The sequence below is a fragment of the Styela clava genome, chromosome 15 (genome assembly GCF_964204865.1).
Source record: "Styela clava chromosome 15, kaStyClav1.hap1.2, whole genome shotgun sequence".
In the NCBI taxonomy this organism is placed as follows: domain Eukaryota; kingdom Metazoa; phylum Chordata; class Ascidiacea; order Stolidobranchia; family Styelidae; genus Styela; species Styela clava.
In genome coordinates, this window is record NC_135264.1 from 9,675,910 (window position 1) to 9,702,840 (window position 26,931).

Here is a 26,931-nt window from a genome sequence, read left to right on the forward strand (position 1 = left end):
TGAAAGATATAACCAACAACTACAGTGAATCAAGCATTCAACTATAATTTGTACAAGGCACTTGTTAAAATTTTCAACGAAAATCACAAATTTTAATCTGTTGCTGCTATATTTACTCATCAGTACACAAAATATAGAAACAGTGAATTAAAAAAAATGTTACAGCAATATTGCATTTACCCACATATCAGGACTTGAAGAAGGAAGCGTACGATAATAATAAAAACGCGTTTTTTTACAGCTGGAAGAAAAATAACAAAACTGTCACATAAAGGTAGGCACTGTATGTAGAACTTATCCTGGCAATAATATGGATGATATGATCTAATGCTAATAAAAATATTCCAATAACCGCTCACTTTAAAAAAAAAACGGAAAAAGCATCATGGAATCTCACTGTTCTGAATAACTGCATTTACCAATTTATATGCTGTAAGAATGAAAGTTTTGACAAATAGAAATACCACAGCCAGAAAATATGACATGCCAAGTTTTACCTATACAGTGGCAATTAAACCTAAAGAATGGAATTATTATATTTAAAAAAGAACGACCAGTTACTGCTGCATTAAAATGGTTTTGTACCGAAAAAAAAGATGGAACGTGCATACTATTAAAATGTATAGAAGCTGGTGCAATTTATAAAAAGAGGTACGAGTTGTTAGCTTATGCTAATAATATTTTAAATATGAAATTGCACAATTTTATGTTGTAACATGCCGTGTGAATTAGCTTATAATATTTAAAAAATGAATAAAACACAGAATCTCGCAATATGGTGAATATAAAGCTAGTCCTTTTTGTAAAATGGATATCCGTTACCGCACATGATGAATCATTTTTCAATATTTAAAGGAAAAATTGTTTTTGCATCGCAACAACAACAATATAAACATTAACAACAAAAACTTAGCAAAACAATTTGACAATTCCTCTTATGGTCTTCGGCCTTTTCGATTTGTAAATCATAACCAGATATCAACTATTTAGGTTAAGATGTATATGACCACTATAGCAGTCTATTATCACTTGCATGAAAAAATTGCATAGCAAATGCTTTTAAAGATAGTGTAATAGAAAGTAAATCACAGAGTTGGGACTCCATTTGAATATCATAACTACTCTTAATAAGCTTCATTAAGATACTGCGGACAAAATATGTGGCAACATAAAAATTACATATTATCATTGATGGCTTCATCTTCAGTGGCATTTTCTATACGAACTTCAGGTATATTGTGGGAACTAACTTGTCCGAATATTTCATCTTCATCGTCAGATAATACTAAACCTAGAAATAAGAGTATATATAATGACTGTCATTTACTCGGAAGTTAGATTCATCCACAAACAGATAATGTCAACAACATCTAAACATAGTGCCAAGGTAGAAAAGCAAACAAAGCCTGGAATAAAATTGAAGTAATGAAAAGAGTTTTTTTCAATATAGCAGCGTTTTTTTCAATATAGCAGAAAATAATGGAATTTTAAAGAAAAATGAAATTGACATTGTGGAGAATGGTCAGCTTTCAACCACGGACCACATTCACACCAGGATACACATTTTTATGGACTCAAAATCAAAACTTATACATATTAATTATACAAAAATTAGCTTATATTAGCATTATGGTAAAAATAGCAATTCCTTTACCTCTATAAAGCTATACTAATTAAAATATTGGTTTTTAATGTACAGGCATAAAATAAATAAGCAGAATTCGAGTGTCTATAAAGTTCTCGGCTTAATGTATGAAATGTACTGATAAGAGAATAAAATTATTGGTTTTGACATCTAGGATCAGTAATTTGAATACATATAACAATTTTTTAATCTTTCAAACACCACCATTTGAATATGAGTTTTATATACCGTAGCTAACAAATTACCATGAGTAGTTGAATCAAATTCACAATCTTCTAATCCTGCTCTATAATGAAGTAAAAGTAATGCCAGTGCTTGCAATCTCTCATCTGATTTCAAAATTTTCTTATTCAATTTATCCCATTGAGGTGTAGTGTTCCCCGCCTGCTTTTGTTCCTAAAAATCAAATATATAAATTCAAGTGTTTTAAAATAAAGAAATTTTAAATTTGATAATATGTTTTACCTGTATTAGCCTTTCTTTCTCTTCAATTTCACTGTGCAATTCATTTTCAACTTTTTGTGTTTGGCTTTCTAGCATTGCTTTACGTTGTGACAAAGGTAAATCTCTGTGTAGATCTCTAAAAAATGAGGCTCCATTATATTCTAATTTTGCCACTATCATGTAATAATGTACCGTACTTTGTCCAAAAAAGTCCAATTCATTTTTTGAGTACCATATTTTACAGACCATGAGATGCACAGTCAATAAAGTGCTCAGATTGTATTTTTATTCGTACATAAGGCGCATCGAGCCATAGGAGTCGATAGGACACCGCGTTTTTTAAAGCAATAGCGGTACTAGTGTGAACCTACCTTCCCATTTGCTTAGCGTTGACAGCCAGCAAATGTTCAGATTCTTTAGTGCGAGAAAAAGCTCTTGGACGAGAGCCAGGAACCCTCATGCCAGAATTTTCAACATTTGAATTGACATCTTTTGATTCAGGTGACATCGTCATGTCTAATATTTTATTTCGGAAGGATAAAGCCTTTGTTGGTAGACCTTTTTCTGCTGTGAAGGCAATACAGTTATATAAATACAATTGTGTATGTTAACCATATGCTAAAAATCACCTTATTCCCTCGAGTCAATGTATATCAAAGACTACGAGAATGACTTGAGCCACCTCTAAATGAAATAATTGAGACTTGTCATCCATCAACCGACCACCAGTAGTGAGACTTAACACAGTGATTGACTCTCTTTTTGATTTAAGATGACCTGTGACTTGGCTTGCATATCTACTTGGGGTTTCGAGATTTTTACCCAGGTCCGGCCCCTACACCACCATTGTTTCATTTTACACTTGCTTGAGTCACTAAACTACCTTCTCATGCACACTATATCTAACAACATAAAAAAGTGCACAATTACAACAATCCAAAACAGATAATTATCAAAAAAATCTCCTTTTTATGTGAGTTGTGACAGGAAGCAAAAAAAAATTACAAATCGAAAGTTACAGCTTAAAAGATTTAAAATCTTTGTGAACACACATACACACATTAGGTGAAGCCTTACCTCGTCTTTAAAGAACCCAGCAAAAATTTAATTTCAAAGGTGATTAGAAACAGAAAAATTTTGTGCAACAAAACCGATTTTAAGTTTGTTTAATCGAGTAATTAGAAGTTTGTGAGTGAATATTTTTATTGAATCAGATTCTAAATTAAAATATTGGCATACACGACGTAGCGTGACTTGAATCTTTAAGACTAGCAACAGCATTTCGAATTCATAGCCTAGGTAAACAAGGTGGAATGCTTTGGCTTAATCAAGCCTAAAAAATTGTTTTTTTTATCCAATGTGGTGGTGACATGTTAACTGGTGGTGACACTGGATTTATAACCTTTTGAGTTATGAAATTGTTTTTTCAAGATTTCAAAACAAATTAAAATCTTGTTAACTTGAACACTAACTCAATCTTGCAAAATTATAGTAAAAATAACAACTAAATCAATGCCATGGAGGTAAAAAACAAATGCTTCCTATGCAACAGCTAGACCAGTGGTTCTCAACCTTTTACGGCTCGTAGCCCCTTCCGGCGCCTTCTTGCTCTCGCGAACCCCCTGTACGTCATTCCAAAAACTAAACGTGTTGGATCGTATGATGTTTTACGACATTTTATGGAATGCAAAAACAACCCACAGACAAGAAAGGCCAAGCTTTTTATTATACGATCAATGGGAATCTTGCGCTTGTCTGACGAGGTTCCTGATATTAGGCACAGTCTTTGATATAGCAAGACAAATATCACTGTCAACCTTGAGACGGTTTTGATGCTACCAAGATCAGAAAAACCAGATTCGCACAAATAGATTTGTAACAAATTGAACAAGCAGAACTGATGTCAACGTCTTTCACCTGCGCATAATTTTTGTCACTTCACTTCGGTATGTTCTGGGTGTGTCTGCTGCAAGTGACGCTTAAGCTTTGATGGCTTCGTTGCTAAGAACAGCATAACATAAAAGGCATTGCGGTTTTTCCTTGCCACTCTCTCACACTGAGGGGTACTTAAGTTTTAGTAAGCAACACAAATTTCTTTGTTACACATTGGATGTAGAACAACTAGATACTTCGCTTCAAATAAGAACGTGACCAGTGACTACATGCCCTCGAAATCACTGTAGCTGCGTTCTCGTATTTATCATTGTGATGTCATAACTCGTATTTGTCACAATAGGTCTACGGGAGATAAATCAAAATAGTTTTTGTAGGCTATTGTCACAGGCAGCAAATGTCCGAGCGTGTTACAAAAAAACGATAATGAACTGCAAATAATTTCCTGAAATCTTAATTTAATCGCGGTCCCCCTAGAAATGTTTTCCGAACCCCCGGGGGTCCGCGGCCCCCGGTCGAGAACCACTGAGCTAGACTAGCTCCAAACCACATATGGTTTAGTTTTACAGTCAATACAAAAACTTTTGTGTGTTTACCTGTATTATCGTCAGAATCCACAACAACAAAACGATCAGATGATTTATCAACAAGTTTTGTTTCAACATTCTCATTTTCAGTAGAATCTTATTGAAGATAACAAAAATTTTAATATACCACAAAAAGTCTTTACACTATTAGAGACAAAAAAAAGAAAATAATAGGGCAAGGTGACAAGGGTAAACTCACATCAAACTGCAAATTTTTGGCCATTTATTAAACTCAATGCTGCACTTGACAGCACTTCCAAAACGAAATTCTGACTACAAAAACTTTAGCACATGCAAGCGTTCTTTGATTATTTGTTGTTAATGTTTCGTTAACCCAATTCTTTTCCAGCTCCCATTGAAAATTTTGAATTTGATTAAAAATCAGGAATTCCCACAAATTGCGATAAAATTGATTATTTCTGAAACAATTTCGATCACTAAAAAAACTACTTTCATTTTATAAAGATTGATTCTAGGCATATTGTAGCAAGTACAAAATTGTTCTACAGGACAATTAAAGAAAAGCTTACGTATGCTCATATATGCAAGTTTATGCTTACCTATGCATGGAGCATCTTTCTTATACTTTTCCACACATCTCTTGTGACAAACCGATGAACATATAGTGCACTGAAGACCTGAAATTGAACACAAAAGACGTGACAGAACTAGGACTGCAAGCATATTTCACTATAAATCCTATGATTGCATACCTGATTTGGTCCAGAGTTTGTTGTGGCAAAAAGAACATTTCATGGATTTGGTTAATTTAACCGCTTCAAACTGGTGCAAACCCGATTTATCGTTAGTGATGACACCAACAATGACATCGTCTGGTTTGAGACTTTCTCGCGAATCTAAAAAACAAAGGAAACCATTCAATTTTTTATGCTTATTTGAGGTATAGCAGAAATGTTTACGCTAATATAAACCTAGAAACAGTGTAAATAAGTTTTTCTAAGAAATCTAAAATAAAAATATGTTTCAAAATGCTTGCCCAAATTTAGATTTTCACACCAATTTAAGCAGCATTTTGTTAAAAAAAATAATCTTCCATCTTACCAGGATCCTCTGCTATTTCAGGATCAGCTGGCAAATCATTTGCATTCTTTTTATTTTCGTTAGTATTAGCTTTATGACCATGTAGAAAGCCTCTGAGTATTTGTGAGAGACTGCTTTTTTCATGCACTGGGACTGAAATAAATGTTTTAAATTTGAACGATGAACTTTCAAATTTTTAAACGGTTAGGAAAAGATAGGAGTTGTAACAGAAAAAAGAGATTTCACAACTTGGAGAGAATCAGAATGAACTTCCAGTTGTGGAAACATAAGCTTTAAAAAAATGAAAATAATATCAAATAATCAATTTCCATCCATAAAAAATTGAATTTAAAAAAATGTCAGTAACAATAAATTATATATTTTTTAAAATAGAATTGAATAAATTGAGCCAAATTAGTAGGCTGCAAGTCTTTATTCTTATGGGTATTCACCCTTAGTGGTTTCATGAATCTCTTTATCGTCTTCAACTGTCTCTGATTGATCAGTTGATTCGTTTGTTTTATTCTGAGTAGATTTCTTAGGTGAGGATTGTTCTTTATCCGGTGTTTGAGTTTCTTTCGACACAAGCAATCGTCTTCCTTGTTGTTGGTTCGAAGACAGGAGATAGTCAGATCCTGAAAGTGACATAAAAATCAATTTAAAAATCATTCATTTGCTCTGAACAAGGATATAAACAAGCACTCAAAATAAAAAATATTAATTTGTTAATTTAACTTCAAAGTTTTGTTCTTCCAAGGCTAAAAGAACAACTCAGAAGCGTGAAGGTGTTTTGGTTGGACAACCTAATAATTCATTCCAGTATGGTCTGCTCCATTTACTATAATTGGAATGCATCTTTCTTGAAGATTTATCAATACTGGATTACTAAAGACCAAAGTCGAAGGTTTTCTTCTAAATTTATAAAAACAAATCCAAATCCACACAAAACGACATAATCTGTATGTGATATCTATGTGCGAGAAGACTACCGTGACTCATGGAGTCCTCTATTTAACCAGTGGCATTTTGCAGCGTCCTATATACTTCCCTCTCCTTAGATAAGTATGAAAAATTTTGTATTATCATTAATTTTGAATGTTTGAACATCCACGAATCAAAATAAAACACCAAACAAACAAAAATAGTCAATTCACCTGATCTTTCTGACATTTTATTCAACATTTCTGTTGTCAACATTCCGTTAGTGTCATCATCAGGAAAATACGACCCTGCATCATCATTATGATCATGAGAATGGGGATTATGATTACTGCTGTTGTTCTTATTACCAAGCTTCGGTTCCAGCTGAAAATATAAATTCAAGTCAACCGTTTCTCAACAACATACAAGAAAATGAGATAATCCATTTACATCCCATAAACTTTTCCATGAGACAATGACAGTAGAACAATATAGCTATCTCAACCAATATTGTCCCAGCTTGAATGACAGATATGACAGACAGTTGCTGGATAGAATAGGACTTAGTTTTTTATAGGATTAGGATTAGTTTTTCCATGTACACAGCCAATTAAAAAATTAGCGACAACCAGAGAGCCACTGGGAAGGCAAAAGAATGGAGCGTGGTTATTGCTTTTCCTTCCAGTAATAAGGACACCGGGCAAAACAGCGAAAGATTTAACGCAGCAAAAAAAATCATTATATATTTTTACTCATGTCAATCCCTGTTGGATTAGGATTTTAGCTTGACGGGGAAAAATCTGAGCTTTGACGAGGGCCACACTCAATGGCATGGTGGGCCGGGTTGTGGCCTGCGGGCCACCTATTGCACACCCCTGATATAATGAGTTAGGTCGATAGCCACTACGACATTCATATAATATTATTAGAAGAAAAATTGTATACACTTTCCCAGCTTGAATGTATATGCTATGTACATGCAAAGAAAAAATACAATATTACCTTTACTGTTAAGGTTGTGTCGCCATAACAATACTGTTCCCTAAAACTAGATCGACTTGCAACAGGTTCGCCTAAAAACCATCTGAAAACATCGAACAACGTGAATATACTATAAACAAATCTCAATTGGCCGGGCATAAGCCATACAAAAATCAAGCCGAAAGGATTGATTTTTGTATGACTTATGTTCGGCGAAAGACATTGAATTCCAAGTAAAAAGTAACACTCACTTATGATCATGAGGTAATTCATTAGGAGCAAATAACGGGAATCGTCGTGTAACTCGTCGAGATGTAACTCCGCGACAATTCATTTCTAACTCGCATAAAGGTATCGAGACACAACCGACAATTTGTGGAGGTTTAGTTTTGATTATGCCTTGTTTACCAATCTGGAAATATTAAATTTATAAATTAGAAATTTTTCTATAATAATGTCACACGACCTCTTTATATTTTCCAAGTTTCAATCAAAAATTATCATAGTATCATTAGTATGTATATGAGTTCTTTGACTATTTGGATTGAAATGGCTTGCTATTGGCTTCAAGTTCTAACCATTAAATCTTAGCCTCATTTGAATATTCTCATTGAATACATATAGAAATAAGAAACATAAAAATTCTACGATACAGCCCAAATATCTAAAATATAATCAAATAGGATTTGCCTGGCACACTTTCAAATAAGTACAAAGACTTTGAAAAGAACTTTTTTGAAATTGTCATTTATCGTGCAAAATATGTCATTATATACTTTCGAATCCAATTAAGGTAACTAATTTGTTAATTGATTTATATTGTCTGAATGCACGCACTAATTATGGTTGATACCCACTTGTTGTGTCCAATATCTGATGTTCAGATATCGATGTCTTTCTTTCAAATTGAATTGAAATTTTTCATTATTCCATGAATATTCATGTTGATTCGAGTTAGCATGACTTGTCTGTAAAACATATAAAGCTCTTTTCCACAAAGAAATTTCGAACACAAGGCTTTTAAAAAATTCCAAAATGGATATACCCAATCCGATAAGGGCTTGATTCAAAAATTCGTTATTTAAACATTTTTTTCATACCAATAAATTAATTCAGGTAATCTATTGCTGAACAGAAATATTTTATCATTCAGATATAAGTTGAATGATAGTGTCCAAGCAATTTTGGATACTCAATTATTAGAGTACCCTATTTTTAAGGACCATGAGGCGCATTTTCGAATTTTTTTCACTCAAAAATCGATTGTGCGCCTTATAAGGTGGAAAGATTAATGTATTAAACAAGTAATGCTTTTTCTTTATTGCGCACACTCACAACCAGTACCGATACTATTGTTTTATGAACAAATCATCTTTTTACGTTTTCTTCGAATAATATAATAACCATAATAACTGAGTTTTTTGTTCAATAAGATTCATAAGGTGTGCCTTATGAATAGACAAAACCCTAATCTAAACAATTTGTCGAAGTGCGATGCATCTTATGGTCCGTAAAATCCGGTATTCTACTAATACAGATCTCAATTTGTTAAGTGGTGGGTGTAAACAACAATGACAAAGTTAAGATCAATTTGCCAACCACCAAGTTATCGATGTATTTGAAAAAAAAATTATAAATGCCAAACAGGTTGCAAACCTTGAATAGCTGAGAGTCAAGTTCATCGTCAACTCTTGCATAACTTAAATTCTCTGTTGTTCTAGGTAGAGGTGAAATAGATGGCGGAGAAACAACTTCTGCGGATTTATCAGGTCGCGAAGGAGTTTTAAAAATTTCTTGAAACATTTCAGGTTGACGATTCGAAGATGAATTACGAGCAGGCGACGGGTTACGCTTTACTGGTGATTCTAAAAGTCCAAAAATGATTCTTTGTATTTAAAATCTCCAATATCAGCGAAATTAGATTCATGTCCTAATATCACAATGAGTTCAATTAATTTCAGCCAAAATGAGGCCCGAACTACTTTACAGTTTTTTGAAAAATTGCATTTTCGCAGAAAAAAAAAATAATATTAATTTTTTCTGAAGGTGCGTATTCTTTAACATTGAACAAGGTATTCTGGATTCTATTATTAGGTGAAAAGCAATCCAGATATTTTGGGTTTTTACGCTTTGTTTCATCTTGGAACTATGATAATGGGAATACCAAAATTTTAATCACCAATTACGATTAACATGAGGAATTAAAGACTTTTTAATCTGAATTTTTTATGATGAAATGTACCCTCCATAAAATATATTTTCATAATCTCTATATTTTATATATTATGGATTTCTCTCACAACCTAGCATTTTCAGTTCAGCAAAAAAGTGATATTTCCTAAAAAATTTTTTTTTTTTGCCAACCAGAATTCTACACAACAAAAAAATTCTCCTCCAAAATGTTTATATTCCCAGAGTTCCAATATATGAACTTACTTTTTTTAGTTTTATCTGCTTTCCCAGATCCGGTTGATGTTTGCGCACCTGTAAGAGTTTGTCGCGTTGATTTCTCCTGTTTAGGCATTGTATGAGATCTTCGAAATAATGGTGGTGACTCGCTTCTGGATCTGGGTGGTTTTTCCTGTTGCAAGACATTATTCTTTAATTATGATTAAAAATTTTTGGGTTAAAATTTAAAATATAAAAATTCACCTTTTTGATTTCAACTTTTTTATTTGATGAATCTTTTTCAGTGTTTTTTGGTGGAGAAGCTTTGTCACCTTGAAGAGAAAAGTCATTGTTTACCTCACAGGGAATTGCTTACTATTTGGCAAGAGAAGGACTTTTCACAGATTTCCCTACAAAACATAACTAATATGGCTGATAGTTGTTTAGTTGGATAGTTATAACTAGGCAGTATGTTGGCAATGTCAGCCATGTTTCTCGTAGCTTCCGATTGGTGATTCTGACTCTTTCCGATATTAATGAAAGTTATTTACCAGAAATTTTTTTAACATTTGCCATTATTCCTTATTTTTATGAAATCTACACTTACTATTTCGGGGAAAAAGGATTTTATTTTCACAACTGGCCTAATTTCTTTTAATCATTTATAAAAATAATAGCTACCTTTTTAATGGAAAAAAAATATTTGAACCATTTTATACCTGATCCATTATATTTCAATGACTTCAACGAAGTGCTTGGCGAAGGTGATGATACAAGAGTCATATATGGTGCATCTGCGTTCGTGTCTAAATTTCCATCCACAGAAGATGAATGAGGTCTTGCTTGGTTGGTAGATGAATTCGGGCCTTTTTCAGACATTGATGAGGTACGTCGATCACCAGAACCATCCTAAAATGCATCGAAATATTTTTTACGATTTAATTTGATATTCTGGTTAATTTTGATGGCATTTTTTAATATCCTCCACATTTTGGGTAAATTTAAAAATACTTATACAAATTACATAAAAATACAAATTTAGACCTACATTTCTCCCAGCCTTACATTGAATACAAAATAAAATTTAAACTTTATTAACAATTTGACAGTAAAAGAATAAATCAACCCTACAGATAAGACAAACGGTGTGTATTCATAAATAAGGAACAAAAAATATGAATTTCACAGTCACATTTACTCTATTTTTACTGTTAAAAATATAGATTAAATTTTACAAACCTTCATATGTAACTCTGCAACCTGTAAACTGATGTTGACAAAATCTTGAAAATCTTCCAAGTCTACGTCAGAATGATCAGATTCTGTGTCCATACTAAAAAAAAAATTGAAAGAAATTAATATTAATTTAATCACTAATTTAACATTTATTCATCTATGGCACAAGCATGATTTAGTATAATATGACTAGTTTGTATTTAAATTATCTGTAACATGAGCTTGATCAAGTATATTTTATCAATAACAATTACCTTGTATTTGATTTATCTGAATCTGCAGCTGGGTTATTCTGGCTTAAACTGGATTTATCCAGTTCAATCCTGTTCCTTCTAACCTGTAGAAGCAGATAGGTGACTTCATTTAATATTTCGTTTTGAAGGAAAAAGCAAGTTTGAATAAGCATGTTATAAATGAATATCTTGAATTGTATAATTGATTATTGTACAGAGCTTTGGTCATAATGAAGGTATTAAAACACCCATTTGGGGGGGGGGGGGGGGATAAGAGAATGGGGGTATGGCCATACATGGGTAATAAAAATCATTAGTAATATCTAGTTGACTAGTATTGTTTTGTTTTACACATAAAGTTGTCACAAATTATATGGAATATTGAAAACTGGAATTCATCATATAATTTCAATTGAAATAATGGGTACAATGGAAATGGCAATTAGTTTAAACAGTTTGTCATTTTTTGTCCTCAATTAGAGTTTTACCTTAAATTTGAAGGATTCTTTCTTTGCACGAATAAGTTCAATCGTTGTGATAGCTTGACTCAATGAAGTGATTGGAACACTGTTCAATTCTATTACAGTATCGCCATCCCTAGGAAAAGTCGTTGGACTTTTAGAACTAGTAAATATTACTAATAAAGAAATACGCCCATAGCATTTGAAAATATTATGCAAGGAAATATGCACCCAATGTGGCTTAAAAAAGCAGGGAATGTCCAAAAAAAACTTGAATGTTTACATTTGAAGTCTTGATTCTAGAAACAATACCAAATGTTTATATATAACAAATTTATGTTTTAATTTATTAAATTTTATTGATTTCCATAAATTGCATTTATAATTATATATATACAATTTATTAGCAGCTTAAAAAAAACTTTTCAAAAAGCACAAAAATTATAAAAAAAAGTATTTTTTACTTCATTCCTGATTGTCCGTCATTGTGTTCCGTAATATTTTCGACAACAACAATCTTCTGTCCGTCTTCTTGAGTTTCTTCTCTCAAGGTGGCGCCAAAGTTTAAAGCAACCATGACGTAAGAAGGACCAGAGGAACTAGAGCTCGATGAGGATTCACTATCTGAAACGCAAAAGGTGAAATTCACTCAAGATTATTATGAGAGCTCAGAATTTCAATCAAAATGCTTCAACCATGGGCCGAACAATATTGACTGGTTAACAACCATGATTGTAAGCCAACTATTGTAAAATCACTACTACTAAGAATGTTGATAACAGACAGACCATTTTCCGTATCATACATAGAACTCAGATTTTCTGGCCGCCCGTCGAACCCGCTGTTAGGGTCTAACTTGGCAATTAGAAATTCGAGACCCCCCCACCTCTAAGGATCGCATCAGCCCCGATGTCAGGGATGTCCAAAATTAATTGATTCGAATTGATCATAATCAATACTGTAGGTTATAAAATGCGGAATAAATGTCAAATAAATATCACTTTGAGCTGAATATCAGTGGATGTTCTGATTCAATTTCTGAAATCTGTTAGAACTGGAAAACCAACCGAAACACTTAAACCTAAATTTCCCGCATTTCTCTTTTCAAACTCATTAAAAAAGATCATCCCATATAGTAAATGGTCAAAATTATTTGTAATCATTATTTATCTAAAATCCGTTAACCAATTACTCAATTAACGATATATCTCACATAATATGTAACTGTAAAAAGTACAATCGATAAATCATTGTGAAACGTCTTCAAACTATTGCCCAACAATTGCCATTTGGCCTTCTTCATTGAGGGCGATTAAGTTACACATAGATAGCCAGTATCTCTTATCTTGTTTAAAAACTTTAGTCTTCTAATTATCAATGCCAACAACTCTAAAATGAATTATATGTCAAGTGCTTACTAAAGTAAAGTTTTCCAATCCATCACAAAGACTTACATAATTATGTCAAGTGCTTATATAAGAAAACATGTAAACAAACAACACAATACCTTTTCTCTGTATCTTTGCAACTGGTAACGTATCTTTTTCTATTGCAGGTGGTTGATCTACCTTTTCTGGTACTTGAGGTTGGCTGTTAATATAAACATTGAAAAATGAAATACCGACAATAGATTACAAAAGAAATCCTCTACAACAGTATATAGCAATGAAAATATTTGAAAATCATTATTGTGGCTGGATTTGAACTTAGGTAATACTATGTTAGGACAAATTTCATAACTAAAAAAATTACGTTTTTCTCACTTGTCACGGCAAATATGATGTTAATTTGGTGCTCCTGAAGTATGTGAACCAAGGTGGCGGACATCGAAACGTGGCATGGGTAACAGGTTAGGGTTAGGCCATAATTTTATTCCAATTTCCTTTATTTTAGTCCTACTATGAGTTCGAAGACTAGCCAAGTGCCTCTCGTAGTATTTGTACCTAAAATTATGGACTAACCCTAACCTAGTACACATATTACATTCCGATGTCCGCCATCTTGGTTCGCATACTTCAGGAGCCCCGTTAATTTATTATGTGGTAATTGAATCGAAATCATTCAAATACATAATTTATTCCAGTCCCAAATGCCCACTGACATAGCCTGAAGGGTGAGATTGTTGACCTGTCTTTAACAACATATTTTCCTACCAGCACATAAAATGATATCTTTAACCCATAACACTTCACATAAATAAAAGTCAGTGGTTTCTAACAATGTGTGATGTGACACAATGTAGTGGCATGAGTATATCGCGAAATATCTATCCATTCCCTAAAAATGTACATCTTATGTGCCTGTGTTTAGAACTAGAATCAATGTAGATAGAAAAATACGTCAGGCCATATCGAAAACTTAGTCATGTTTAAATGTTCATGTGCACAAAAGTAAAATCAGGTATCGGAATGATTAAATGTGCTATGTGTTTTCTATACCGTAATTTAATGTTCATAAAGTAACTTTTACTTCCAATACATCACGATCGCAGAAAATACCAAAGTTAGTTTGGAAAGATTTGATTCCACTATTCTTCTAAAATCTTACCTTACAGCAGGTTGTGGCTTCTTCGAGCGTTCTGCACTTGACGTTATATCTTTTCGTAACCCAAGAAATGATCTTTGAATTGTATCAAATGTAGTGTTTGGAGTCTTTGTCACAGGTTGAGTTCTTGAAGTGCTTGGAGTTTCCACTAGTGAACTATTATTGGGTATTACATCAGGAATTTCTGAATTGAAACATTAATATAATATAAAATATTTTGTACCTAATAAGGTGCTACCAAGCTGTATTTCAGGTAGGGTTCACCCAGTGAAAAATTTTCACCTTCAAGAAGGTTCACCCACTGAAAAATTTCACTCTCAATAAGGTTCACCCACTAAAAAATTTACTCCATGGCATATTTCCTCCAGACAGAACCTCCTCCAATAAGAGAATTAACCAAGTCGATGGGTAATCGCATATTTTTGACTTATTTTCGGAATTTTTGTGTAGAATTTCCAACATACAGTTTTCTTGACGAAACTTCCTTAAAGTGATTCTAGTATCGAATTGGCCAGAGCCCGAAGTCACCATAATTCTGAATAGTATTTATTAAGCGCTAACATTTTACCCTAAATATGAAAATTCATTTACGTGAGTGAGTGAGACAACTTCTCATGGAATGAAAAAAACGTATTCTCTGAAAAAATGGTTCTCAAACTTTTTTAGCTGTGCCCCCTTTTTAGAAGTTGTCAAGTCTCGTGCCCTACCCAAAAGGACGAAACTATGTTTTATTCAAAAAATATGTGGATGGAAATATCCAAAATAAAGAAATGTTTATATTCAAACTAGTGTGGACAAGATCAAATTTAACAAAATTTTTTTTTTAATTAATTCAATTCCCTGTGGGGGTCGTTTGAGAACCACTGCTCTAATGTGATAACAACTTTCACAATTATGAATCTTACAGATTATTTCGATTAAAAGTTACATTTTTTGTTTGACTGACTCAATAATACTTACCCGGTTTAAGTACAGCATTAGAAGTAGATATGAGACTCAATAAAGCTTTTCCAATACAAGTTTCTACATTCACTGATATTGTCGCAAATACGACATAGTTTGGTGCTTCAGCATTCCGCTCCTAAAAATTGAATTTCAATTAAACAACAATCTTAGCACCCATTTTTTAGAATATATCAACTCTGGTGCCCCACCTCAAAAATAACTAGCTAACAATAATAGGATAGGATTTATATATGTATTCCGGGAACCATGGCCTCTTGTCCGTTTACCAATCCATGTCGGACACACTCACTTTTTCTCCTCGAGATGAAATTAATAATCTCGTAGCTGCCGCAACACAAACTTCAAGAGACGAAGGTTGAGTTGGAATTTCAGAAATGAAGCCATTAAATGGACTTTGATCAGGATGCTAAAAAATAGAAAATTTAATTTAGAATAAGAATTAAACATAAAAACCGTATTAGAATAGAACTTTTGAATTAGTAAGGTGAAAAATTTGAATACAATAGTTTTAACAACACCATATATTTAATAAATTAGATAAGCAACATCGAACCGAAAAAATTCAGGAATTACGACTAAAAATTGTAGCTTCTATTGCAACATTAGCAACTTGTATAGAGCCTTATTATAAGTGTGTGAAACACTTTATTTAAAGAAGTCTACCGATTTTTCAACTCTATCGCACTACCTACCAGTAAGATGGATTTGACGATATTCCAGTTTTATAGGAAGCTTGACCATGCCAGGCTTCAAGCACAGGAATTTACTTTATGACTATTATATTACAGTACATTCGCAATATGATATATTTCTGAATAGTAAAAATTGGATTTTAATATTTAAACTCACAACTCCTGCTCTCTATATTTTTAAAATTCTCCCAAGTATAACCACAATTTCCAATTATTCGATCTTTAAAATTCCTGATTTTTCATTAAACATAGTGTTTATTATAGAACACAATAACTTGAACAATATATATACAAACCTGGAATGAAAAGAATGGGTTGTATCTCATCTTATAATGTGGTAATGTATGTTTTCTTCTTATCGTTCTCCTGATCTGATTCACTATCAGAGATTGGAGCTGACGAACAAAGATGAAAAATTGTTAGTATTTGAACAAACTGCATGCTACTGCCTGAACAATATTGATGTCTACCTGCGGTAACTGCCTCGTTTCAAAACTAGTTTCAACATCAAATTTTATATCTGGTTCTTCCATGAATGATAACGACCAATGAGTACATGGTTGCCTGCTAAAATGTAGACGTATTCGTCCTTTCAAATATGTGATTCGGACAGCAAGAAATGCTGTTCTACCTTCAAATAAAAAACGAAATTTGTTAACGTGAAATCGATGCAATAGACATTTATTTCAAAGGAACAGAATTAGTTTCCCATGAATTATGTGCTGGAATGTGAATTTATGTGCAAAATTGACATACCCCAAAAATGGCCGATGAAAGTTTACACATTTACATATTCCGCTTGGTGAGCAATTTATTGCTTGCAACTCATTTATTATAGGTGAAAAGTTAAGTGTTGGCAATCTATGAGTAATCACTAATTTATTTCTTCACCATGCTGAGAATACTCATTATATACATACACAAATTAAATAAAAATATAAAAAAACGCATTCCAGGGTGAAAGGAAACACCCAATACTGGTTATCGAGCAGGGGCACCATAAAATGCTGCATTAATTTTCTTATTAGAGTTGTACAGTAATGAATCACCAGTTCTCTCCAGTGGTTCGTTATTTTTAGTGCAAGTTGTGCAACAAAGTAGTCTCATATGTATCACCGACTACCTGAACAGAGCGTTGTTAGGAGCCTAAATCAAAAATACACCAGAACAGGTGTACTCCCGTAGCGTGTGTACCAGGTCAGGGTTAGGCCATAATTTTTTTCCGATTTCCCTTATTTTAGTTCTCTTACGAATTCGGGACTGTCTGTGTTAGCCAAGTGAATACACCCCTGCCCATAGGTTTCAGTCCCTTTACACAACTTGATGTAAAGTAGGCAAAACAAAATTAGTTATCTCCATATTGGTACACACGCTTCTGGTGCGCCGAAAAAGGTTACTTGTTGAATGAAACATCATTTTACCAAATACAAGATCAACATCAATAGCAAGATAGAATCCACCATGATATTCCATATCAAGTTCTAACACAACAGTCTCCGGTAGTTCATCACCAGTAAAGGAATATGGCTCCTTGATTTTGGCACTGTGGAACACTGAAAAAAATGTCATCATGAGTTAATTACACATTTGGGTAATCAACAATAAGGGTAATCAATTTTGTTTTTCATTAAATATCTGGGATAAACTCTATAACTCTCATGATCATTACATTGTTGAGTTTTTCAATGATGCTTTGATTAGTATTTGATGATACCCATAGCATTTGACACCAGGCAGGCCAAGATTCAAATTACATAAATTACTCAACAAACTTTCAAAATAAATTATATAATTTACCTATTACAGACTTGATAAGTATTTGAAATTGATCACTAGTATCTAAATTGCAATAAGACTATAATTCGAAATGTTGCTTATATTTTGAAAATTTTTATGAATTTTCAGCTTTATTCATTGATAAATACTGCATTTTAGCCAGGTATCCCATTCATTTTAAAGAAGGACAGGACAAACAAAGAAAGGGTATGATTTGTTCATAAAAGTAAATTCATACAGTTAAACAGGAAATCATAGAACTATAATGTTAAATCCTACATGAGATACCTTCAACATAAAAAGAATTATATTCATGAATCATGATTCATAAGAACAATATATGATTCAGCACAAAAACATTCAAAACAGTCTTGGACATTTGAAAAAATTGCTGACCAACTTTTTAAAAATATGAGTTACGACTGTTCATAACCGAGGATAAATCATAGTCAAACACTGCTACATCTATAGATCGGGCTTGGTTAAGTGCGATTAGATACTTGATTCGGAAGCAATAAATGATAACACCTTGAGTAAATATTAAACTGATTGTAAATAATGCAGAACAGAGGGATGATAAGATGAGATTCTTCTATATTTATTTATCTATAGCCTTCGATTTCAATATTTTAAAATGATATTTCACAATTCTTATTTTTCCACTCACACACATTCACATTGCGGCATTCGATGAGTCACAATTGTTCAAACAAAGAACGAGTGCTTCTGTATTAACGACAGATGGTTGTGGTGAACCATAAATAAAAAAACTCAATTATAAGACATATAAATATGGGTTTTAAAACGGTTTGTCAGATGAATTGCGGTATTCATATGATGATGGATATCATTTCTAACTATATGACACAATAATGAGAAAACAGTATTGTTTTCATACCCGTTACGTCCATATGTTGTAGTTGAGAAAATAATACCATTTATTCTCGATGAAATATATATAATTTTTTGTTTATGTATTTAAGCCTTTCTTGAAATTAAATGTTTTACATTTCCCTTTAAACAAGGATTCAGACAAAAAGACAGTGTTAGAAAAAAACTACTGAAATGAAGGGAAAGACTGATTTGAAGCAACTTATGCTGAAGGTTTCCAAACTTAATGGGCAATTAGTTTCTGTAACACAAATCATGACAGGCAGGAAGGAAATACCACATTTCGACAAGTATCAGTTCTATAATATAATCAACATTCACTGCAATGCTTGAGTGACAGAGTGTCTAATAGTATAAGTCCTATTTCTCTCAATGATAATTTCAACGGATTTTAACATTCAATAATATCAAGATCAGTCTGAAAGGAAGTCACAGCAGATTGGGAACCACTGGATACTGGGAAAATGCAATAATTCAATCTATAGACAACTTTAGTGTTGGAAAAAGATTACGGTAAATAAAGGTGCTCCAGAAGTATGCGCACCAAGATGTCGCACAACCTGAATACTAACCGGTACACACATACTATGTCGAGGTTGTGCGCCATCTTGGTGCGCATACTTCTTGAGGTCCAAATAAAGTTTATCATAATATGATTGGGCCTATTCATTAATTTGTTAATTATACCGATATATAAATTAGGTGTGAAATGGTGGCAATACAAAATTAATTCAGCTGTTGCTATCCTTTCCAATTAGCAGAAAATAATGACCACAATATACGCAGTTCACACTGTTGCATTCAATGACTCACGACGTGGGATGACTGTTCGGCATGTTTAGTAAATAATGTATCGTGCATTCTCATAGTTAACAAAAAATATGAATAGGATTTTGCATATCAGCAGCCTATTTCCCATGTATTACAATGAAACGTAAGTTCTCAGTAATCCAAATCTACCACCTGATTGACCATTTCTTATAAGTACCGATTTCTCTATGAATTGAAACATCTTTGACAGAAATGAACCTCAATGTATGGTTAAGAAACGGCACATTTTCTTTTTGAACATCCACCAATCATATATGGTGTATTTCAAAAGTTATCTATCTTCAGGCCAAATTATAGTCGTTATTAATATAAATTGCACCATAGTATCAATAAAGAATATACTATACAGCATAGACATTTTTTCAAATCCGGAAATTGGTTATTCAAATGTAACCATAAACAAAAACTGAGTAATACTTCCTTTGTGTCTAAATCGTGCCATTGTGTATTGTATTTGTATCTATTAACTGTATTGAAATATTTTATTGAGCATTTCAAGTCTTACAATAAATAGGAAGGACTGTAAAAACGAAATCTTAGCTGGGCATGATCCTTTCAATATTGGAGTCTAAGCCGAAGTGGTTTTTCCCCAGAGTCAAAAACAGGCGTCACACGTGCCAAATCCGGCCTGCTAAGCCATTTAGTGGGGCACTTGTCAACATTCAAGATTTTTCCCCATCAAGCATAAAATCCTAATCCGACGATTTAGAACCGATTTTTTCAACTTGAAATCAGAAGTAGGAGCTGGAGTCATTTTTAAGTGGTCCAGAGTTTGGTCCAACCCTATCCAACCGTCACTCAGGGAATCCTCACTACCTGACTTCACAACCCTGTATTTAATAAGTAACATACCTGGGAAATTCGAACCCAAACTGACATCATGAATCTTCAATCCTTGTAGGAGTCGACTTGCTGTTTTAGTTTCCATAAACTCCATGAATTCAATATTGATTTTCTTCAAAACCCATCTGAAAAAAAACGGCTTGAATTTAAATCGTACCAAATATGAATCGTGGATAAAACAAGCCTGATATATATAACAATGCTGCTGATACAATGCTGCTGATAATTCCTCTGAGCAAATAGTTTCACTGAACCAACGGCTGGCAGTTATTTGATATTGTAATGCCATCCATTGATTGTGTGAAACTTCTGTCAGGGTGAATGGCTGAAAATCAGATCATCTGCTTATTTGACAGCCTAATCGCTCTGTATGGAGGAGGACATTCAAATGGCGATTGGAATCCCAATTTCATCCCTATCCCGAATTTGTTTGATAATTGATCTATGGATGGCCCAAACATTAGCATTCAGGACATTCAAAGAGTGATAAGCATGTTGAATAACGCTGGACTCGCAGGCCCCCCCAACAATGTTAATTCATCCATATACCGAACTAAAATAATCGGATTCCTTTCAAAAAATATTACCTCTGCATGTTTGAAGCCTATTTTAGAGCAACCCTACAAAAAAAAAACTGTACAAAAAATGATGCAACCCTGTATTGTTGGTTTGACATCTGATATTTATACATTGAAACATGTATATTGTCATTACAAAATCTAAATTATCTATCACCTATTTGAATCTAAGAGATCTTAATATTTATTTTATTAATAATGATTTAGATATATTATGGAGAGAATATTTGCGCATTAAGAGTTACATAATTAATCAAGTAGTTTACCAACTCTACATTAAAATTTAAATTCTTTCTTCAAAAATTCACTAGTAAAAATTCATCTTGGGGTTGCTTTAGGTTTTTTTCGCCAGAGTAAATTTCTGACATCTCTACCTTATTTATATAACTAATAGATCAATATATCAACTTCATATTAATAAAAAATTTCCAAAATCATTTCTATGTAGACTTATTTTGAAACACGATTAAAGAAATTCAGACCTTATGTGTGCAAAGGATAAATATAAACAAATGCACAAACTCGAAAGCCGAAGCGAAGTAGTGTCAAATCTAAGATGTGATCACGGAAGCATGGCACCCAATTTACAATTTTAATGACGTCATCACACAAAACTTCGAAGTGAAAAAAACGAATCTGAAAAGTTCATAGATATTTCCGAAACAAATTAAAGTAATAATAGCCTTCTGCTTCTAGCGACCACAACAAGCTTTAATCACTGAAAATTTCGAAGCAGTTGGTCTATTGTAGTTGAAGAGCAAAGCGATTTTTTCCGATCCATTGGTCCACTTTGTGTCCGATAAATAAACCACATAAATTTATATACAAGAAGAGAATGCACTACACAGCAACAGCAGTGGCAAAGTGAACAATAAAACTATCTTGTTAAACTCTGCTGACTACTGTTCTCATATAATGCCTAGAAATAAACAATATTTTACTAAAAAAATTAAAAAATTAAACTCAAAACAACACTCCCCAAATAGTGTAGAAGGCTTTCTCGACAATTCTGCATCCTCATTTAATTCATTGTTTATTCTGCTTGTTAAATATAATATATCTAAATTGACTATTTGAACTTGAAAATGACTGAGAAAAATATATTATAATAGTTATGATAGGTCATTAATATCCTAATTTTTAGTTTTTAAAAACATATTCCACATTTAATTCTGATTTTGAACACATCAATGAATATATTTTAGCACAAGATCATTATGAGCCAAACAAAATTTTGATGGGCCTATCACAAAAATAACCAATATAATCTGAAATTTTTAGCTATTCTGAATCAACTGAAAAAAATAATTTCTATTAAGACAGTTTTGTGTTATCTTTGGAAAATCCGCAACCGAATGCTAGGCTGCCTTTTGATAATTGACAAAATCTTACTACTTTACTGATATAAAAGATACTGTGCCACCATGCTGCTCTAAATTTACATCCACTAGTTCCGCTATATAAATATGCTAATCAACTAAACCTATTGTGTTTTGAAAAACAAAAGCACTAAATTTAAATTATCTTCAATGGAAAATTTTCATTTCATGAAGCTCATTTTTGCAATTCAAATTAACATTCTGTAATTTGTAATGGGCATATTGTCCTAGTACAACGTTTCCCAGCTAGAAAGGAAATTTGCTGTTATGAGGAAAAAATTTTGCGTTGCGTTCGCTGTGGGGTTAGGCTACTAATACTTTTTAGTTTTTTGTATAAAACCGTGAATGCAACTCGCGCATAACACTAACTATCCATCAGAGATCAAATAAATAAAGGAGTTTTTATACATAGCAAGGGACGAATATAGAGTTCCGAATGGATGAATGGAGGAATTTACAGAAAAAGGTTGGAAACCACTGTTTTAGTAGTTAGAGCGTTAGTTTCAGCTACGTTGGCATCACAGGTTAAAGGTCATCGATTCATATCAAATGCTAACTCATCAGTCATCACCCAAAATGTAATAAATTGGTAACGCCGATTCAGTAAGATTCTGGTCCTTCCTCACATATCAGTGCCTACTTGAGCAGAGCCTTGTTTAGAGTAGGAGTCGCAGAAAAAAAAAAACTCTAAATAAGGTATTATCAAACTAATACACTATAGCCTACATTCTACATTCTGAATACATTCTAAAAAATAATCTCGATTATGGAACTCAATATTTACGAATATACCTAATTCTAGATGGAATGTAGTATTCCGTTATTTAGACATCCCTGCTCTGAACTAGTTCCCCTATAACTGGGAACTTCGAATATTTTGTGCTATTCAAACTACAATTTCAATAAAATATTATATCTACAAGTTTACAGCTTGCCACAACTGCTGTCGCTTACTTAGAATTTTAAAAATGATGGAAATCTGAATTATGTTCAATCAAGCATGAATTGAGGGTGATTTTAAAGATTAGCAATCGGTCCTTGCTTGGTAAAAAAAATCAATTCTTAAAACTTGACATGGGAGGAAATACAATATCCTTTGTGACATCATAATAATAAATAATATTCAACATATGGCGGAAAATTGACATCCTGTTACGGAAAAATGATGCATGATTTTTAGAAATTATTATGATTCAATGGAAATAAGGTATTGAATTCAACAACAACTTATTTTTTTTAATTATTTGCATCAATAATTTTGAAATTGAACAAAAATTCCACATTTTCATATTCAAATCTTACTGTACTCTTCACTATATGTAACGTCCTATACCATAATGAAAACCATGGCAAAGAAACAGTAAATATAATATACCGTATATATATAATAACGGGTAATTTAAAGTCATTTTCTCATTTTTTTTTAAATTTTTAATTCCTAATGAAGTGTTCCACATTATTGCGATGAACAAGACAGTTGAAATGTACCATAATTAGGTCAAAGTTGAACAATTTCTTGAACCATATAAATGTCTTATAACATAATAGTTTGCACATTGCAAATAATCAATTAAGAAAATAAAAAAAAAGTCAGTCAGTTTTATAGTTTGACAAATGATCTTTTGAATTTGTGTCGTTACAATAATTTATTGCCTCACAGTTGCAAGACTGATGTAAAGGTCAATACTAGAAAGTCATTATCTTATTATTTATGTGTCAAAAAGGCTTTCAGTAATCTATCGCGGTTATGTTTATTTTACTCAAACTACTAATTTCCAAATACACAAACCTCTTTCGACACTACTATTAATAAGAATATTGGTACAAATTGTACTTCATAAGTAAATAATATATAGTAACTTTAGAAGCAAATTATCTTTGGAAGTATTGTAAAATTATATCTTTAATCTGACCCTAAACCCCCTCCCCCCCCCCCCCCCCCCTCTGGCTACACCCCTGCTTAGTATATCTAAGAAATCCCCAAACTCCACCTTTGATTGATTCTGATCAATAAAATGTAATTTGTTCATTTGACCTTGAAAACAATAAATCAAAATTGATTTATTGATTTTACAGATCAGTTACGTTTACGGTTGTGTTAATTTCTAAGAAAAATACAATATATTCTAAAAACATCATGTGACATTCAAGGGGAAGATAAATAATGGTATTTGAAATAAATATCAAATGATAATTTTCTGCCTGGAGGACATTTTTTATAGTGGATAAGGGTTTAAAATTATGCATTTTTTCATTTATGGAGCAGAATTTTGACTTGACAATAAAACAAGTGAAGTAAAACTCGAATCATTTTAAAAACTTGTTCCAATTACTAAAATAATACGAGAGAGCAATGCTTAAATATATGGACACGAAAGCCGAAACGAAGAAGTATGGGTATCTGTCACAGAAGACTTTAATTACCCACTGAAAATTTCAGGGCAAGTGGTCCATATGAAAAGTGATTTTTTCACAAGGAGAAAAGACTAACATGAACAACAACATAATAACACAGCATTCCATATGTCCACTTCGTGTCCAATAGGTCGCAAACCAATTGCCATTCATAAAATGTCATTTATTTTAGTAATAGACAAAGGTTCTATGAATAAATAATGTTTTACGTTAGTAACTATCTGTATAAATGGCTTTTTATGGAAGACCCATTTTGGTGCAGAAACAGATAATATAAAGCAATAAATGTATAATCAATTGGTGAATTATTCTCAGAACAAGGCTCTGCATGCTGGAAAATTGAAAATAAACAATTCGCATACCCAACAAGCGAGCAAAACAAGTTGCCCTATTGATTTATTTCTGGTTAGAATGAAAAACAGGTTTACATCACGTTAGAAGAATCTTACATCTAAAATATATGATTATGTAAAAAACTTACTTTTGAAGCTGATTGGTATCTCTCCATTCTCTGAATATGAAGGCAAAAAGAACATTGACAAAACGACAAGTTTCTTTTTCTCCAAGAATAGAAGATCCACCTCCGTTATTTAGATTGTGATGCAAAAGTGTACCCAGATGAGACTGGAAAAAAATAGAAAATATAGTAACAAATGATACATTATTTTAGTGTAACAGTATTTGTATTGTAATTTAATTTGTCGATATGCTTATGAGAACTACTGTGGTACCATGTGGGGCTGACAGGTGTTTGTCTTACATAGTCATATAACAAACTCCATTTATCGCATGTTGGTTCACATATCCAAAAATTAAGAACTTTAGGATAAATAGGGAATATATATCTTATCCAATAAATGCATTGCATATTTTTATGTTTTTCAATCGCTTGAACTTTGTGAAGTGTATCGATAATAGCAAGCACATAACGCTGACATGTTATCATTCAAATTGTCGTCCAAGATAATTTACCCGATGTTACGCATTTGATCCACATGGCTTTGAAATTGACTCAATGTTAGAATAGGAAATTGAAGCATCGAATTAGGTTTCTGCTGTAAGACATTTATCACAAACCAAAAGTTTAGCTATAAATAGATATATTAAAACATTGCATCAATTCTGACTTACTTTTTCATATTCGACTCGAGGTTTCTTGCCGAGTTGGAAAAGATCTTGTCGATATTTGTAAACAAAATATAAAGCAACAAATACGATTGTCAGCGCCCCACATAAAAACGACAATATTATTGAAGCTAAAAAAAGAAGATTCATTCAGTTATTTGATTTGATAGAGCAATATTCTATTCTTAGAAACTCCATGATTTAAAAACAAGTCTGGTTTTGAGAAAACCTCTTGCTTCTTCATTTATTTATTGCTTATATTCTATGAGTGATACTGTTTGCTAAAAACAGCACAAAACAGAGGAAAACAATGAGAATTAGGAAAGGCGTAAAAACGCCCCACTTCTCTTCATTTTGTGCTCTTCTTTTGTTTTCCCTTTTTGTGATGTATTTATATATGATATACAAATATTTTTAATCAACGAAATATCATGGATTGTAACAAATCAATTTGTTAAAATATAATGCCCAAGTTACAAATCTAAACAGCTTTTTTTCACTTTGCACTAAACCAATTCAAAATAATATTAATTTTAGAATTTTAGTATTACTGTATTAGTACTGTGGTATGTCCATAATCCTGTAATCAATACTTACCAATGAAATAAATCATGATGTCACTGTTCAGAACAGCCTGAACAGCAGAAGAGCTTTCAAGATGAATTTGTGTCTGTTTACAGGTTTTACAAGCAGAGCATCATAGTAGCATACGGTAGACTATGTTGTCACAATTTTACCATTCAAAAATGGAATTCCAACTCATTATGTCAGTATACTGGTATAAGAAAACTGCAGAACTGAGAGATGGAATGAATAACTAAATCCTGAAATCACAGTTTTGTAGGTTACGGGTTATAGTGCATTTTCGTTAATTCTCGTGCTGAATTGGCACTGACTGTCTGACTGTCAGGCCCCACTTAAAAAATTCTGAGCTTGGATTTTGTTTCCCTCTTTTTTCAGTTTTTATTCAGTTATTGAGGATAGATTTGTATAAGTATAAGTATAAGTATAAGTTTATTTCGACTCCATAATCAGCATAACAATACATTTGACAGATAAAA

General features: G+C 32.6%; 1 protein-coding gene across 3 annotated transcripts; it reads right to left on the minus strand.

Moving 5' to 3' along the window:
• Positions 1 to 13: 13 nt before the first annotated feature.
• Positions 14 to 26,647, minus strand: LOC120333633 (PDZ domain-containing protein 8-like). Of its 3 annotated transcripts, none has more exons than XM_039400971.2 (32): positions 26,468 to 26,647; positions 25,877 to 26,001; positions 25,227 to 25,369; positions 20,383 to 20,498; positions 17,454 to 17,585; positions 16,503 to 16,663; positions 16,329 to 16,427; positions 15,630 to 15,746; positions 15,335 to 15,455; positions 14,378 to 14,558; positions 13,338 to 13,420; positions 12,295 to 12,454; positions 11,858 to 11,966; positions 11,391 to 11,473; positions 11,140 to 11,233; positions 10,620 to 10,809; positions 10,165 to 10,232; positions 9,949 to 10,093; positions 9,169 to 9,377; positions 8,370 to 8,480; positions 7,764 to 7,924; positions 7,534 to 7,615; positions 6,765 to 6,915; positions 6,063 to 6,245; positions 5,632 to 5,763; positions 5,283 to 5,426; positions 5,130 to 5,207; positions 4,579 to 4,665; positions 2,461 to 2,653; positions 2,111 to 2,225; positions 1,891 to 2,041; positions 14 to 1,291 (listed from the first exon to the last, which is right to left on the minus strand). In XM_039400971.2, exons 1-32 carry the CDS (start codon positions 26,481 to 26,483, stop codon positions 1,176 to 1,178), a joined length of 4,056 nt encoding a protein of 1,351 aa, XP_039256905.2. In that variant the 5' UTR covers positions 26,484 to 26,647; the 3' UTR covers positions 14 to 1,175. The 3 variants fall into 3 exon arrangements, with proteins under 3 accessions (XP_039256905.2, XP_039256904.2, XP_039256906.2); XM_039400970.2 differs by having other exon boundaries at positions 2,461 to 2,656; XM_039400972.2 differs by lacking the exon at positions 5,632 to 5,763 and having other exon boundaries at positions 2,461 to 2,656.
• Positions 26,648 to 26,931: the final 284 nt, after the last annotated feature.

Coding starts and splice junctions, on each gene's coding strand:
- LOC120333633 (XM_039400970.2), bottom strand. Junction 10,233..10,619: donor ATTGAAATATAATGGATCAG/GTATAAAATGGT, acceptor TTTCTCTTCAAG/GTGACAAAGCTTCTCCACCA. Junction 7,925..8,369: donor TCAGATATTGGACACAACAA/GTGGGTATCAAC, acceptor TAATATTTCCAG/ATTGGTAAACAAGGCATAAT.